This window comes from Magnusiomyces paraingens, assembly GCF_902498895.1.
Source record: "Magnusiomyces paraingens strain CBS 517.90 genome assembly, contig: contig1, whole genome shotgun sequence".
In the NCBI taxonomy this organism is placed as follows: Eukaryota; Fungi; Ascomycota; class Dipodascomycetes; order Dipodascales; family Dipodascaceae; genus Magnusiomyces; species Magnusiomyces paraingens.
The window spans coordinates 1,856,996-1,875,000 of record NW_022474067.1 but is presented as its reverse complement, the minus strand read 5'-3'; the positions used below and the strand labels follow the sequence as shown (position 1 = coordinate 1,875,000).

General features: G+C 38.4%; 4 protein-coding genes across 4 annotated transcripts in view; 3 read left to right on the top strand and 1 right to left on the bottom strand.

Moving 5' to 3' along the window:
• The window catches only part of SAPINGB_P000557 (uncharacterized protein), a gene marked incomplete at both ends in the record, with an annotated part of 7,521 nt that extends 1,173 nt beyond the window's left edge, over positions 1-6,348 (top strand). Inside the window, one exon of the mRNA XM_031995280.1 lies at positions 1-6,348. This exon is cut by the window's left edge and continues 1,173 nt beyond it. Within this exon, the coding sequence (XP_031851171.1) occupies positions 1-6,348 (6,348 nt within the window).
• A 724-nt stretch (positions 6,349-7,072) lies between these two features.
• On the top strand, positions 7,073-8,980 carry SAPINGB_P000556 (uncharacterized protein; the record flags this gene model as incomplete). Its single annotated transcript, XM_031995279.1, has 1 exon — positions 7,073-8,980. The coding sequence occupies one exon, from the start codon at positions 7,073-7,075 to the stop codon at positions 8,978-8,980; it is 1,908 nt and encodes a 635-aa protein (XP_031851170.1).
• Positions 8,981-12,062: 3,082 nt separating this feature from the next.
• Positions 12,063-12,638, bottom strand: SAPINGB_P000555 (uncharacterized protein; the record flags this gene model as incomplete). The annotated part of the gene is made up of 1 exon (XM_031995278.1): positions 12,063-12,638. The coding sequence occupies one exon, from the start codon at positions 12,636-12,638 to the stop codon at positions 12,063-12,065; it is 576 nt and encodes a 191-aa protein (XP_031851169.1).
• Positions 12,639-13,846: 1,208 nt separating this feature from the next.
• SAPINGB_P000554 (uncharacterized protein) lies at positions 13,847-16,887 on the top strand (the record flags this gene model as incomplete). The annotated part of the gene is made up of 4 exons (XM_031995277.1): positions 13,847-13,906; positions 13,989-14,197; positions 14,273-16,142; positions 16,198-16,887. 4 exons carry the CDS (start codon positions 13,847-13,849, stop codon positions 16,885-16,887), a joined length of 2,829 nt encoding a protein of 942 aa, XP_031851168.1.
• Between the last annotated feature and the right edge of the window lie 1,118 nt (positions 16,888-18,005).

The following is an 18,005-nucleotide window of genomic DNA, read 5'->3' as shown; positions in this document are numbered from 1 at the left end:
GTAAGTCAGCCAAGTGTAAATGAAGCCCTTTCAGATCGTCTCCATGCAATCATGAACAAGCATGAACATCCTTCTCGTAATCACCAGCATCAACAACAGCATCAACACCAGCAGCATCAGCAACAACATCAACAACAACAACAACAACAACAACAACAACAACAAATACCACCATCATCATCACAACAACAACAGCAACAACAACAGTCTACTCGGCCCTTCTCTTTACTCCAGGAAATCACCCCGGACCTTATCCTAGATCTCAATGTCGACGTATTTGCAAAGCAGATTTATCACTTTCATCTCGCCTTTTCCAAAGATTGGTCACCAACAACAGACATTTCTTTACTCTTTACTACAAAGTATACATATAATCGTCACTCCCCACTCGTCTTTGACTCTACAAATATCCACTTTTTAGGTAGCCTCCTTCTTGACCACCTCTTCAACCCTCGTGGCCATAACTCCAACCACCACCCTATTAGCAATGCATACCGCGGCAAGATCATTTCCTACTGGATCAATCTTGGAAATGCACTCAAAAACTGTGGCGATATGGTTGGCTGGCTTGCCATTGCTACAGTCATTTGCTCTATCCCTGTTCTTCGCCTACGCTCCTCTTGGTGCTATGTCCCCCCAGATACCCGCGACAGGGTCACAAAGGAATGGGCCCCCGTTGTTTTCGACCTCGAACGTAGACTCATGATTTCAGATATGACTCGCAAGTCTACTTTCCATGTCTTGGCCCCTCAAGGTATCGGTATGACCTACCCCAAAGAACGTGTTGTACCCTTTTTCGGTGACTTGTGTGTCAAATACGAAGAAGGCTCCTCCTACAAACAGTGCGAAATTCGTCTTAACCGTATCCGTACTGCCTTTGACCGCTGGAAACATTACCTAGAGCAAATTCCACAAAATGACACTTTTGAGCCTCTCCCAGAAGCCATCCCAATCATCCAAAGGCTTCTCTATGCCCTCCTCGCTAATCACTTCTCGGCTCCTGTACAAACCCCTGAAGATGTCCTACGACTTTCCCTCTCAATCGAGCCAAACTTTTTCGGTACATATCTCAAAAACCATTACTCCCAGCGACTCCCCCTACAAACAGGATCCTATGTGCCTCTCCTTTTCACCATTGTGCTTCCGTCATATCGTCTGTTTGCTAAAACTGCTCTTCTCTCAGCTTGTAGCACCCTATTTACTTCTTCCTCTTCCTTTTCATCCAAACGACCCCTTCGTCCTTCCTCGTCTCGATCTGGTAATAGTGACTCGCTAAAACAACAAGCTTCAAGAAATGGCTCGGGTCTCACCTCCTCAGCCATCTCCTCCGCTTCTATTGCGTCCATTTCTTCTTCAACAACACTCTCCCCAGCTATGTCGTCCTTGTCCTTCCCCAATGTATCGGCTCTAGCGACTTGTGGTAACGTTGAACTTGACGCTGCCAGTAGGAACTTTATTGCGCATTGCCACTCTTCCAATGCTCTATTAAAAGACGTACGTGACGTTCTTAATGTGGCTACCCGTATTTACCATCTCTCAGATGATATTATTTTAAAGGGCTTCGATGAGGACTCTGCAACTACAGTCCCCGTGGATCGTAATAATAATATACCCTTGGCATTACCTCTTGAGGGTTCCCAACAACAACAACAACAACAACATGTTGCTAACGAACAAACCCTCATCATCAATACAGCCGTCAAGGCTGCTAATCTAGAAAGGCTTGTGGACATTTTGGTTCTTGGCGTTGGAGACTTTAGCACTTTTGTCAATCCTGATGACATGGCACGTTACCCATTACCACTACCACCACAGTCCCAGGTCCCAGGATCCGACCTTAGCATCAATAATACAATCTTCAAGGTTGACATGGACATCCACACCATGACATTTTTTGCAACTTACCGTAGCTTCTGCTCGCCATCGGTTCTTCTCGAGAGTTTCCGGAAACGCTTTGTTGGGGCCCAATCCGCTGCCCTGTCCATTTCGGCAACAAACAAGCGACCTCTACCACCTCCACACTATCTCCATCACCAGTACCAACAAGGTCATCACGTCATTCCTCAACAGCAGCAACAGATCCACCTCGACTCGCATTTCCCCAACTGGGACCCCACTTGCGATGCTGACCCAGAATCCATCGACTGGGTCATTGTTGCTCAGATTCAAATTGGTGTCTTGGAGGCGTGTCATTTGTGGGTCTCACAATACTTTTCTGATTTTGCAAATGATTTGCGTGCACGCGACCAGTTTCTGGATTTGCTGCGCAACTTTGAGGTGGAGTTGCAAACTTGGAAAGATGCAGGGGTGCTTCTACGTGACGATTACAAGTACTACTACGATACAATTGAGGCTCTACACAAAAAAGTTCGCAAACTTTTCATTAAAAAGTCTTATCGACCAATTGACATTAAAAAGCTTTTGCCTAGCTTCCCTCTAGCTGATCGATACGAAAATATCCTGCCCAATGGTGATATTAAAAGCCTTGAGGCATTGGTGGATGACCTCGACACTGTAGCTGCTGAATACTTTAGCATGATTAATCTACGCGATTGGATGGAGGTCTTTGAAATTCTCGAGACTCAAAGTGTAACTCTCACAGGTCTTTTTAACTACCGCTCCATGGGATCCAGCAATGACGATGAGATGGTTGTCATGGACATTTTCACCTACCTTGAGTCTCTTTACAAGACTACCTCCGAAGAGCGTCTTTTGTACTCATTCCCACGACCCCTCCGTGAACTCTTCAAGCTGCGCAACCACATCATCCATTATTTTGGATCACAGATCTCGGATCCCACCATCAAAAGAGATGATCGCATTGCACGCATGATGTCGATTCTCAAGATTTTGGGCATTGCACGCACTCGCATGGCCCCACTTGACGTCTTTTCCACAGACTACCCCTCGCTCAATGAGGACGCAAAATCGTTTGTTGACGACGATTCCAACTCGTCCTCTAGTGACCAGACATACCCCATCTCGCCCCACATTGCGTCTTTTGTTGAATCCGCCATTGCTGCGGCTATTGTGCGCCCTGAAAGTAGGGCATTTGCAAACTCATGGCTCTTGGCTTCTAAGGAAATCTGTAAGCAGTTTAGCGGCATCTTCACCGGTCAAATCACCACCGTTGACTCTGTCGTCCCAGATATTAGTTACACACTTTTGGCCCGCCGGGCCCCGCTAACACCTTGTGTTGGATGGCTACTGGAGCGCTTGCTTGAAATTGTCTGCTACATCCCCAACATGTGTGTTGAAAACTCCAACCTCATCAACTTTGACAAGCGCAGGTATACATACAACCTTCTCACTAATATTCTTGAGACCAAGTCTAGCCTTCAAACATTTGAGGCTCGCTTTAATACCACTGAGGGCAACCCTGCTCTACAAGAGTTTTCCAAGCGCATTTCCTACATTGTACACCCTACTGATGGACTGTACCACTTAGACCGTCGCGTTGCTCGTGAAGCAGCTTCTCGAGAGCTCAAGGATTACCCACGCTCTGCATCCAAGAACCGTGTGTTTGCCATTTATGTTGCAGCCGAAGCTGAAAAGCTAAAGCGTGACTCACGGCAACGCGAAGTGATTGAGCGCCAGGCCAAGGAGCTCAAAAAGGCAAACAGCAAGATGAATAAGGCCATGTCTGCCGGCGGCAATGGCCAAGATGCTTCCTCTATTTCTGACCGCAAAACAAGCAAATCCCGTTTTGGTGGGTTTCTCAAGGCTGTGCGGCCAATCTCCATGGCCTTTACTGGTAGTTTTACGCCGCCCACTGAAAAAACCATTCATCCAGATGACTTACCCGATATTGGCAATATGGGCGACGCAAGGTTTAAGCAAATCACATCCATCAAGCTTATTGACTCGGACATTACTCATCTGAAAGCTACCCGCGACCGATCATTGTTTAAGGTAACCACCAAGGGCACTGAGCATTGGTTTCAAGCACTCAACGAAACAGATGCCGAAGAGTGGGTGCGGTACCTGGAGCTTGCACGCAAGCACGCCCATTTGCTGGCCGTCATGTCGCCGACCTCTGCCAAGGTCTTTGGTGTGCCGATCCGCATTGTCACTGAGCGTGAGGGCTCGTTTGTACCACGTGTTGTTGAGACGCTCCTGTCGGAAATTGAGGAGCGCGGTTTGGAAGAAGTCGGCATCTACCGTATTCCTGGGTCACTTGCCAGCGTCAATGCCCTCAAGGCTGCGTTTGATTCCGGCGAAGATGTCAATATGAAGGATGACAGGTGGTTTGACGTCAACACTGTGACTGGGTGCTTCAAGCTGTACTTGCGCGAACTCCCGGAACCATTGCTGACATATGAACTTCTCGACGAGTTTGTAGCTTGTGGACATTTGGGACTTGGCGGAACAGGAGCTGGTACAGAGGAAGCCATTGTGCGGTTACATTCATGCATTGCACGGTTGCCGCCGGCCAACTACCACTTGCTGCGGCGATTGGTTCAGCATCTTAGCAAGGTGACACAGTTTGGCAAATCCAACAGAATGCATGCAGTCAACCTGGCCATTGTATTTTCAATGAGTTTGCTTCCTTCATCAAGTTCTGCAGCCATGATGAATGCTGATTTAGGCGCTATGCAAACCATTCTCAAAATTATGATTTCTTCGCACGAGCGTATCTTTGCGGAGCATCTTGACCAAGCCCCACCGCCTCAGGAAGAGATTCAGCATGAAACTATTGCTCCATTGAGATCGGAAACTCCAGTGGAGGAATGGGGGGAACACCATTCAATTCAACGGCAAACTACCCCCCGTCAGGGTACGCCTCGTCAAGGCACTCCCCGTTTAGGGACCGTGACTGCGGCTTCTCCGGAAATTTCTGCCCAGCCCACCCAGTCTGCTCCACCTCCACCTCCTCCTCCAGTGACTACCAGCAGTAGCAGTAGCCTTGCCAGTGTGATTCTCAACAAGAAACTCAATTCGTCACAGGCGTCGCTTGGAAACATTCCTGTGGATGAAGATACACGCCACTACTCGGCTCCATCGTCCTCTAACACTACCCTGCGTCAGGCCCGGGGCCATAGCATGTACTTTGAGCCTGGGTCTCTGTCTATTTCTGCAGCCCCAGTGCCTATTCTTGCAGCACCCGTGCACATGTCTTCAGTTTCGTCGTCCCTCAGTGTTCCCGTTACCGAACCTCCTCGAGTGTCAACGCCTGTTGGTACTAGCATTCCAAACTCTGTGGCAGCCACGCCTGTCACGCCTGTCACCCAGCACTTGGCTCAGATGTCTGTGAGCCCGCATTACGTGGCAAGCCCGCAACAACCGTCTCTCATGACGCCAACCACTCCTCAGCAACAGCAGCAGCAGCAGCAGCAGCAGCAGATACAACAACAGCAGACGCACGTTGTTGTTGCGCCTAGTCCCCAACGCATTGCAAGCACCCCACACGTGGTTATTCCTAGTTCACCAAGTCCTAGTGGTGGTGGCACTGGTTACACAAATGTGACATCTTCCTCGGCAGTTCCTTCATCGCCTAGCGGTGTAAGCAGTAACCCGTTGGTGGAAAAGCCAGTCGAGGTAGTTGCTCCTGTACCTGTTTCTTTGCAGCTACAGCAGCAACAACAGCAGCAGCAACAGCAGCAACAACAGCAGCAACAGCAGCAGCAACAACAACAACAAATGCAGCAATCGCCAGTGTACACACATGAGAATCCAAATGGCCGTACTGGCGGTGGGATTGTGGCGGCTGCAATTCAGTACTACAATAATGCTGGTGCGACGCCAGCAGCTAATGCAGCGGTCGAGTCTGTGACCACCAACAATATCAATGTGTCAACTTCATCGCCTACTTCATCGTCATCATCATCGTCGTCATCATCTTCTTCTGCTACCAGTGGAATTGGAATTGGAAGCACGGCCGGTAGTGCTCCGGTTGAGAGTGCTCAGGTTAATGGTAACAACAGTCCTCCACGACGCAACCTGATTTCTGTGGTGCGCGGGAATAATCGTGCTGCAGCGTCAGGTTCTAATTCAAGTACAAGCTCTAGCACGAGTACGAATACGAGCTCCAATGTCAATGCCAATGCCAATGTCAACTCCAATGCTAATACCAATTCTAATGTCAATGTGAGCTATTCTTCTGAGGAGAATAGTGATGTTGGGACTTTGAGCGAAGATGCTGCAATTGGTTTACGGTCCAAGCGATTTTCGTCGTTAATTCTTGGTGGTGGCGATTTCACCAGTAGCTGTAATAGTAATGGTGGAACAGAAGAAGCAAAAGATCATGAGACTGGTAGTAAGAGTTTAGGAGCAGATTTACTTGAAGCTGTTGCTGAGCAGGAATTAGAACAGGATAGTTTCAAGGTAGAAGTTGGTTGTGATAAGTGAAAAGAAAGAAGATGATAAACGTGGGAAATGAAAGTAAAAAATGAAAATGAAAATGAAAAATGGAAATGAAAAATGGAAATGAAAATGGAAATGGAAATGAAAATGGAAATGGAAATGGAAATGGAAATGGAAATGGAAATGAAAAAAATAATAATAATAATAATAATAATAAAAAGGAGGGAAAAAAATTGATTTTAGGAATGAATGAAAGGGAAAGAAAGGACAATAATTTTTTTTTGAATAATATTAGGAACATGTATGAAATTGTATGATAAAAATAATAAAAAAATAAAATAATGATGAATAAATTTAGTTAAATTTGGTTAACATTCGTATATTCAAATATTCAAATATTCAACTTTTGTTACAGTTACAATTACAAGATTTTTTTTTTCAGGTACATTAGAGACCAACCACCCAATAGGTTCGGGGGTAAACGTCAACTTTTATTATTAAATTTTTTAAATTTTTTTAAATTTTTCTTCTCCATTCCTCCGCAAATCTCCGCCTTTTTTTTTTTTTTTTTATCACCAGACTTTTTTCTTCTTCCCTCCTCCTCCTCCTTCTTTTTTTTTTTTTTTTTTTTTTTTCTTCTTTTCCTTCCATTCAACTATCAACTATCAATTAAACCCATTTTTGTTATCAGTAACAACAACAACAACAACAACAACAACAACAACAACTTTTACAACTAACTAAACTACCTATCTTCAACAGAGGTATTATGTCGTTCAAATTCAACTGGGACTCGTTTACTAGTGATGACGACTTTTATGATCGCGTTAGGACTTTGCTTTCGGACGCTCTGAACCGCGGGAAAATGCCTAACATTCTGGCAGACCGAATCCGCGTTCGTGAATTATACTTGGGCGATGAATCCCCACAACTCGAAATCCTAGAAGTCGGAGATCTGGCTGATGACCGGTTCCGGGGGATCTTTAAGCTCACATATGCAGGCAATGCTTCCATTACTTTAACAACCAAAATCCGTGCCAACCCACTCCAAGTTTATGCAATGTCGTCTCCTGGATTTTGCATGCCGCGATTCCAAAACTCTGCTGCAGCTTCACTCTCCATTCCACTCAACCTTACACTCTCCGATATTAAACTTTCAGGAATTATCATTCTTGTCTTCTCCAAAGCTAAAGGTCTTACACTTGTATTTCGAAACGATCCGCTACAATCTATTCGCGTCACATCGACTTTTGATACGTTACCTGGGATTGCGCGCTTTTTACAAACACAAATTGAAACCCAGATCCGACTTTTGTTCCGTGAAGACCTGCCTGCCATTCTGCACAAGCTATCACACAAATGGACACCACAAAGCAACATTGGCTTGGAAAAGTCGCGACTTCATCAAAAGATGGCGGAGCACCAGCGCGAAAAGCAAGCAGTAGCAGTAGCAGCAGCAGCAGCAGCAGCAGCAGGAACAGCAGGTGGAGTCGATACCAATACAACTGTGGTGGATAACGAGGACTTTGATGTGGATGCCGCAGCAGAACAACAGCAAGAAAATGAAGATGGAACTCAAGAAGAATACGTGCAGTTTGGTGACATTAACCCGGACATGCCGATTCTTTCACCTGCAAACATGGTCAAGCTCAATGCCCTATGTGCATCCCAACTTACCTTGTCTCTCTTTACACCGTCTATCAAGGAAACTGTGTACCGGGCCAATCTTGAAACTCATGGAGAGGGCTCTTCTGGAGCCTCTGGGACCAATGGCAATGCATTATCTGGACTTCAACATGTTGATGGCACAGTGGATCTTGATGAGATTATGAGAATCCAGTCACGTAATTATTTCCGAACTTCGCATGGGAAACCAAGACGTCGGGTTATTAAGGTTGGCGGCGCCAAAACAAATAATGCACAACAGCAACCTTCAGCTACAACTTCTTCTGATGATACAACAACTCCGGCTTCGGCTCCGGCTCCGGTTCCGGTTTCAGTTTCAGTTTCAATTCCAGTAAAGATAGCTCCTGCACTGAGTACATCGACACTTGTACCGGTTCCTGTGGCATCTCAGACCAAGACTACAACAGCCGCAACAGTAGCAGCATCAGCCGCAACAGTCGTATCAGCAGCAGCAACAGCAGCAGCAACAACAACAACAATAACAACACCTTTAAGAAAGAATACACGTACAACGAGCCGTACTCTCAAGAAGCCCGACGCGGGGTTGCAGGCGATTCCGCAGTCTCCAACCGATGGCAGTGGAACTGTTGGCATTTTAGGTTCACGTATGCCTTCTCTTGAGACTCCTGTGAAGCCTAGTAAGACTGGCATTAGTGGATTGTCTACTTCTATGTCTATGACTAAGCCAACAGACCCGGAAAAGGCTCAATTGTATGCGCGCGTACAGCATGTCATGCGGTCACAACCTCCTATGTTACGCGTTGTTGTTAATGACGACGAGGCACGATCAGAAAAGGTTCTTGCAGCAGATGTTAAAGCACAGCAGCAGCAACAACAACAACAACAACAAGTACTTCCGAGACGTCGACCTCGGTCGGGTATGAAGAATATTCATCATCATGGCCTTGGACAATCAGCAACTAAAGCAGGTGAGGCAATGGAGGACGAAGGACGGGAATATGGAAGTCCTCCACCTGCGTATGTGGCATAGGAAGAAGGATGAGAGATAGAGATAGAGATAGAGATAGAGATAGAGAAGCCACTAGAAAACTTTACACTAATGATGTGATGATGTGATGATTATTGTGGGAAGCATACCACTATACAATGATGATGATGATGATGATGATGATGAATGACTATATGACTATATGACTATATTATTGATACCCCCCTCCCTTCATAGGACTATTTGTGAAATTTTTTTTTAAAAGTGGTTAAGTTTTTTTTATATGTAAACATTGTAATAATGTTAAATTGTTTGTAAATTAAAACAAGTTTTGAGATCAAAATATTAAATTTCGGGGTTATTGAGTTAAGTTGAAATTAATCTAAGCTAAGCTTTGAATCAAGTTTGCGTCAGAATCCAAAACAATAATAAATATTAAAATAAATTATTTATTTAATTATTTAATTATTATTGATAAAAAAAAAAAGATTATAAAAGATAATTATCATTTGATAACAATAATAATAAAAAGGTGTAGTTTATACATCAATTTACGGATATATAGACGATCATTGAATATATTATTGTTATTATTATTATTATTATTATATCTATAGTTTTTAGTGAAGATGGTGATAGTGCAAAAGTCAAATAATTTAATTATTTTTTTTCTATAGTTGCCAATTTTTTTTTTTTTTTATTTTTTTTTTACATACACACTTTAACGAGGATTAAAGAGATGAATAGTGAAGTGACTAAATTTCTTAAAGCACTAAAAAACTAAATGCATATAAATATTATGTAATGTTTACGTAATTTATTAAAAAAAATTTTTTCCCTTTTTCTTTTTAAATAGAAATTATTTTATTTCTAAAAAGAAAATATTAGGGCATTTAGCGTAGTGGCTATCGCGTCTCCTTCGCATGGAGAAGGTCACCGGTTCAACTCCGGTAATGTCCACTTTATTTAATTTTTTTTTGTATTTTTGGTTAAAAGGAAAGTATTTGATTTGAGGTATCTAAGGAAGAGTTAAATTAATTGATAAAAACAAAAAAAACTTCCTTCATAGACTTAATTAATATATATATAATTATTTATATAAATTTATATCATGAGGTTCTTCTACTATTTCAAGAATCTCACATAAAGTATTATTATAATCTAAAAATGAAAAAAAAAAAAATCCTCATTAACAAGGGCATCAGCAGATACTATATATATTGAATAAAAATATCAATGTAGGCCATTTTTATAAAGATATTCAACAGCATACTTTACACAACAAAAGAAAAAAAAAATCATTCTAGCAACAAAGCTTTTGTTATAAAATATGGTGGATAAAAAAAAGAAAATGAACAATTTTTTTTGTTGGGAATTTTATTTGTATATAATGAGGCTTATAGAACATGAGACCATTTAGAATATATATATTTATATATGTTTTTAAATGAAATAGAAAATGTCATTACATTTGAATAGTCAGTTATTTTAAAAAGATGTTGAAAAAAAAAACAACACAATTATATATAAATAAATATAATTGTGTTTCTCGGGAATTATCACACCGAGATTTTGATGGAAATTATAATTATAATTTACATTATAATGTAAATTAATGGAAGTAATACAAAAAAAAAAAAAAAAAAAAAAAAAAAAAAAAAAAAAACCGGTGATTGTAGAAATAATGACAAAAAACTTGATTCTGTGCATGTCTTTGAATTGAGATTTTATTTTCATTTGGAGAAATATATAAAAATAACTAAAATTTATATATAAAAAATATTTGGATTAAATAAATAAAATAAATGAAATAAATTATAAACTTCTTCTTATAATAATTTACTTTTGATATACGAAAAAAAAAATCAAAAATCAAAAAATATAACTATTAAAAAAAAAAAAAAAACAAACTATCAAGGATAACTTATGATAACTTATAAGTTATCCTTGATAAATATAATTATGTTTAAACTTGTACGTTTCAAAGATTGAACAGAGACACAAACAACATGTTTTCTTTTTTTTTTTATACTAAATATAGAGACTTTTTTTTTTTGAGTTTTAAAACATAGATAGACCATCGGATAATAATAATAATAGTAATAGTAATAATAATAATAATAATAATAATAATAATAATAATAATAATAATAATAATAATAATAATAATAATAATAATAATAATAATAATAATAATAATAATAATAATAATAATAATAATAATAATAATAATAATAATAATAATAATAATAATAATAATAATAATAATAATAATAATAATAATAATAATAATAATAATAATAATAATAATAATAATAATAATAATAATAATAATAATAATAATAATAATAATAATAATAATAATAATAATAATAATAATATTAATAATAATAATAAAAAACAATGATTGTCGAAAAATTTAAGGGAAATCGCAAAAAGGCAATTAAAAAAATCAAAATCAAAAAAAAAAAAAAAAAAAAAACATTTCCGATTGGGAATCGAGTGCGTGCAAAATCTAAATTTCAGAGCCATATATATATATATATATATATATATATATATATCTTTTAATGATGATTTATAAAGAGAAATATCACCAATAAAAAAATAATTTGCCACTCTAGACTTGTATTTCTTTGTATTTTTTATTTTTTTAATTTATTTTTTAAAAAAAACAATAGTAATTTACAAAAAGCATTTTTTGCCCTTTAATTTAGTTAATCTTCTGTGTTTAATGCTTTATGTTAAATTTTTTTATTAAAAAAATTTTAAATTGAGCGTACAAATAAAATGATGTATATAATATTTCTCCCTATTAAACCCTAGCTTTAAATTAATTACAAAATATATTCAATAATTATTAATGTTAATAAACATTTCATATTTCACAATTCATGTGTATTTAATAATATTCTTTTATCTTCTATACAAAAAAAAAAAAACCAAACAATTTATATAAAGCCTTACCGGAAACTTCCTATATTTGCCATTGTCTTGAGTTTTGAGTCTTGGTTTTCATGTTTTATTATCTTTTCCTAATATAAAAAAAAAAAGATCAAGAAAAATACTAAATTAATTTTTTTATTACATAATTACATTAAAAACACTTTTTTTTTTTTTTTTCTTACAGACGACTGGCAATCTTGGCCTCTGTGTGTGTGCGGCGCCCTATACCATTGACTCTAGAACACGAAACACATTGACTAGCATCCAGTCCACAAATACACAATGGGTGTCTGGCCAAAACTATGTTTTTGCCACTTGTTTTATTTGGGGAAAGTGTTGTTTTGGTTGTGGTAGGAACAGCAGAAGTAATAACAGAAGAAGAATCATGTTTAGCAGAAAAAGTACAACTTGGTTCTGAACAGAAACAATCTTCGATACTTGAACCAGAAAATCTCAGCACAGGATGGCGGTTGTGGTAATTGTGGTAGTCATGAACATGGTCATCATCATGACCATCATTATATTGTTGTTGAACAAAATTGCCACTTGTTTTTCCCGCAGAAAGGGAGGCAGGAGAATGGTTCATCATTTGAGAAAAATAACTGTTACATTGAACACAGTCTTGGAGCAAAAAACCGCACATGCAAATGGGATGTGGACGGTGAGGAGCTGGTGGCTGAGGCATTAAACGATATGATGAAACAGATGTTGAAATGGCAGAGCGAACAGAATCGACAATTGAAGAAGAAGTCATTTTTGTTTTTTTTAAGTTTTTTTGTAGTAAAGCAAAAGTTATTTGATTGATAATATGAAAGAGCAAGTTAAAAAAAAAGTAGATCAGATCAAGTTAATGATTTTTATATATTTATAAAAAAAAAAAGGAAAGCGAAAATCTTGGACTATTTATACTTGAAAACAATTGCTTTTTGATTCTAATCTTGGTCCTCGATATTGAAATAAAAATGTACGCACGGAAAAATATGGCCCATGAAATTAATCCGGAACTTTAAAATTTAAAATAAATAAAAACTGCGCAGACGTGTGTATATAATAACGATCCCCTTATCTACCGTAAGTATATATATATAACAAGTAACTTGAATGTATTTGACCAGAAATGAAAAGAATCTTATATTTGCGAAAAAATCTCGGACATTAGAATAAAAAAGAAAAAGAAAACAAAATTGAAAGTAATCAAATGAAAGAGGGTTTAATGCTATTATTAGAATACCTAAAGTGCGATTAAATTCAAAAAAAAAAAAAAAAAAAAAAAAAATTAATTACAACCAAAACGGCAAAATGAATGAGCCTAGTTATTGTCGAGGGAGCGCCACCGTTTAATCGTAGCAGTTGGAATACAGAAATAACAGGTTAGAGTTTGCGAAGAAAAAAATGTGCACTTAAACAAATTGGAAAAAAATTATTTTTGTTTTCTTTCCTCATTCATATTATTATTATTAAATTGGCTATTCTATTTTACTGCTGTTTTCTCTTATAGACTATAATATTCAACACAGAAATCAATTTAGAACCCACGTAAATCCTAACAGTAGTAATAGTATTTTTAGTATCTTTAGTATTAATAGATTAATGTAGGATAATAATAGATTAAAACCCTAATTGAATCTATACACATGTATGTATGCGTACCCTAAAAATAAACTTTAATAAATAAATAAATAAATAATAAGTACCAAGTACTAAGTATTAGGGCACAGGGTTATCTTTAAACTCATCTATCCTTCAGACTATTTCCCCATTTCTTTTTTTTGTAATAATATTACAGGTGTTTATTTTATTTTTATTTATTTATTTAATTTTTTTTTTTTTCCAAACCTCCTGAAATCAAATCACCAGTGTCCTTTTTTTTTTTTTTTTTTTTTTTACAGCACCCTTACAAAACAATATAATATATATATATATATATATACATAATTCTTCATAAATATAAATATATAAACAATGGCAGAACAAGAGGAAGATTACTCGACCTTGCCAATAGAAACAAGAGCCACTCATAAGGTACATACACTTTTTTTTTATTACATTTTCTTTTTCCATCTAACTAACACCTTCCCTTCTCTCCCCTTGACTATCAATCTAGGTCTGGAAAGTCCGATTGGCTGCTTACGAAGATATGAAAAATTCGTTTACAAAATCCAGCCACGAATCCGATGAATGCTTCAAACCTTTTCTCGAAGACCCAAATGTTTTTAAAAAAATTGTCACCGACGCCAATGTCGTAGCCCAAGAAGCTGGTCTGGCCGCACTGGTCGCCTTTCTAGAGTTTGGCGGCCCACAATGCTGTCTGCGGTATGCATTAAACCTAATCCCCCTCCTTACCTTACCTCAACTAAACTAAACTAATCAATGACCACTGTTTCCTAGTCTTCGAAGCCATATCGTTCCACCAATGCTCGAAAAAACCATGGGTTCAACACGTACCGGTACAAAACAAAACACCCTCGATGCTTTGCTCTTTTTCATCGAGCTTGACGTGGCCGATCCTGTCATTGAAGACATGATACCAGTGCTTTCTCACAAGACTCCTAAAATTGTTACAGGTACTACCCATGCGCTTGTTGAAATCATCAAGGCCTACGGTTCTAAAACTGTTCCATGCAAATCAATTGTTCAAGTTCTTCCAGCACTTTTTTCCCATGCGGACAAAAACGTACGCGCAGAAGCACAAGCTCTCTCAGTTGAACTTTACAAATGGCTAGGGGATTCGCTAAAAGAATTGCTTTTACCCAATCTTAAACCCGTCCAGCAAAAGGATCTTGAGGCAGAGTTTGAAAAAGTCAAAGGTGTTGCTCCACAACAAACTCGCTTCTTGAGATCCCAACGTGAGTCCATGGATAGACTCGAGGCCAGCGGCATTGATATATTAAACAATGGAGATAACACTGGTGTGGATGAGGATAATGATGTGGAAATGGACTTGTATGATCCAGTCGAAGTTTTAAGCAAAATACCCATGGACTATGAAAAACGTGTTTCATCATCAAAATGGCAGGAACGTAAAGAAATTCTGGAAGAAATCTTTGCAGTCGTTAATATACCACGTATAGAAGAGGGTGACTATGGCGACATTATGCGGGTCTTGGCCAAGTGCATGAAGGACGCAAATATCCAAGTTGTCACCATTGCTGCCAACATTTTTGAAGCATTGGCTAAAGGTCTCAAGTCTTCTTTTGCACGATATGTTCCTGTAGTTTTGAGTCCAGTACTTGAGCGCCTTAAGGAAAAGAAGGCTTCCATTTCAGAGGCCCTTGGTAAGGCTTTGGATGCCATGTTTAACAGTTCGTCATTGTCTGAAATTCTTGAGGAAACAATTACATTTTTAAAGCACAAGACTCCACAAGTCAAGATTGAGACTGCAAAGTTTTTAACCCGGTGCTTGTCAAATACCCGTGCCATGCCTACCAATCAGGAAATCAAACTTATTGCAGAAGCGGGTGTTGTCATGCTCTCTGATATGCAAGAACCTGTTCGCTCGGAGGCTGCACATGTACTTGGAACCCTGATGAAAATGACTGGCGAGCGTGCCATGATTCAATTTTTAGAAAATGTGGATGATATCAAAAAGGGCAAAATTAAAGATGCGTTTGAAACAGCCCAAGTCAAAGCTAAACCTGGGAGATCAGCGGCAGCACCACCACCACCACATCCAGCGACAACCACAGCAGCAACCAACTCATCGACAGCATCTTCAGCAGCTGCAATAACACCAAGACCACGACCTGGAGGCAAGCCTGTTTTACGCAAGAAACTTGTTCCTGCCTCAACAAGTGGTGGTGCTTCTACGGCTCCCACAGCAAGCAAGCTTAGAACAGCAGGTGGTCTTGTGCGACGTCCTGGTGTCGGCTCTGCTAGTCCAGTAAAGGCTCGCCCAGAACCTTCAGTGGAGCAATTACCACCACCACCACCATCACCCCAACAACACCACCAACAACAACATCAACAGCATGCTGCTGCACCTACAACACGACCTGGGCTTGCAAGCCGTACTGTTGGTGGTGGCTTGACTAACAGGCCAATTGCATCTCAAGCAAGGGGGGGTGCAACTACCGGAGGTGCTACATCTATGGCAGCAACAGACTTTGGAATCTCTGCACAAGAACGACAAGAGCTTGAGAAACTGCGTGCAGAAAATCAAGAGCTTCAAAGGGAACGCGAGCATTTGCAATGGCAAGTTCAAGGATTTAACTCTGAGAAGATGGCATTGATGCAAGAAATCAACAATCTACAATTTAAGGTGAGTGGAAACAAGGAAAGTGAATTATGACTGGCTTTTACTAACATTTTGATAGAATGCACAACTTGTGGATGAACATACCCGTGATGTTGTATCAATCAAAAGCAAGGAAACCCAACTGGTACGAGCACAATCGGATCTTGCGGCTGCACGTGACCAACTTACGGTACTTAAACGTGAAAACGAGAGTTTACGAGCACGAGGGGTAGACCAACAACATCACCATCACGATCAACAAGGAGAAATTTCCTACAAGTCCATGTTTGGCGGGAATAATGGCGGGGCCATGACATCGCCGATGAGACACTCGTACTTAGAATCTCCACGGCGCAAAGTGCCAACCGCAGTGCCTTCCTCTGGTTATGGACGATTAGATGAAGGCAGTAGTCTTCAGTCTAGAGCGGCAGTAGGAGTGAGTTTACATGTAAGAGCCTCTAGTGTTGATGCCATGGATATTGATAGCGAGGGGGTAGTTTCTGATAATAGTATCAATGGGAATGGGAATGGAAGCAGTGGTAACAGTGGAAGTATAATTGCGCCAACAAGTTCTCGACCCAGTAGGCTTCCACGGGCTCCTGGACTTGGACTGGAATGTTTGGAGAGTGGTAATGCGGGTGCAAATGTTAGTGATTGGCAGAGAGAGACGAAGCGGACAGAACAGTTGAAGGATCGGTTGAAGCAGATTCAGCAATTGCAGCAACGGTCTGAGGAGCGTCGTCGGATGAAGGAAGAAATGCGTCGATAGAAAGGAAGAATTATGAATTTAATTACACTCTTAACAAAAAAATAGTAGGGGAAGGGTGCATTAACACCCAAAAATCTCAATTTCTAAAATGACCACCCATACATGAGCGACTTAAGTAAAATTTACTCGGTAGAGACCCACTCAAATTTCACGAATTTGGAAGTTCAACCTACATCCCCAATTTACATTTGAATGTAAAATAAAAAATATATATATATATATATATATATATTTTTTTTTCTAACATATGAATATATTTTTAAATATTTAAAAATGTTTAAAAATACATTTCAACAGTTATTAAAATTATAAATTTATCAACTTATAGAGAAAATTTTCAGCTTTTTAATGATATAATTTTCATCTAAAAATCTTTTTAAAATTAAATAGAAATTTGTAAAAAATATATAAATGGTGTTAAAATCTAACAAAAAAATTGTTTTAGATAGTATTTAACATTCTAAATCTAACTATAATATAGATTTGAATCTATTTAGATCGTCAATGTTGATTTTTATTGATGTTTGCACGCTGCGTTGACAACTGTTTATTGTTTTTGGTGGCGAGATTACATAATCAATATTTTCTCTCATATTTCAACTATACAGCAAAACCGTGTCTACTTGAGACGAGAAAACTTCTGGGTAGAGTATTATATCACGTGATTATAAGCACGGCTTTTTTTTAAAAAAATTATTATTTTATTTTATTTTATTTAATTCTCTTATCTCAAATTATTAAATATATATATTTTAAACATAATATTATTTAGAAAAAAAGTATTACAACAAATCCCCCATCATTAAATAAGCAAGTGTCATAAAAGCCGCAGCAATCCTATATAGGATAAATATATAGCTTATATGTTATTAAATATATATATTTTAAACATAATATTATTTAGAAAAAAAGTATTACAACAAATCCCCCATCATTAAATAAGCAAGTGTCATAAAAGCCGCAGCAATCCTATATAGGATAAATATATAGCTTATATGTTAAGTTTCAGAAAATAAATATATAGGTTAAATCTCAGAAAAAATAGATATATAGGTTAAATCTCAGAAAATATAGATATATTTATATAGATTATTAATTAAATCTCAAAATATAGAGTA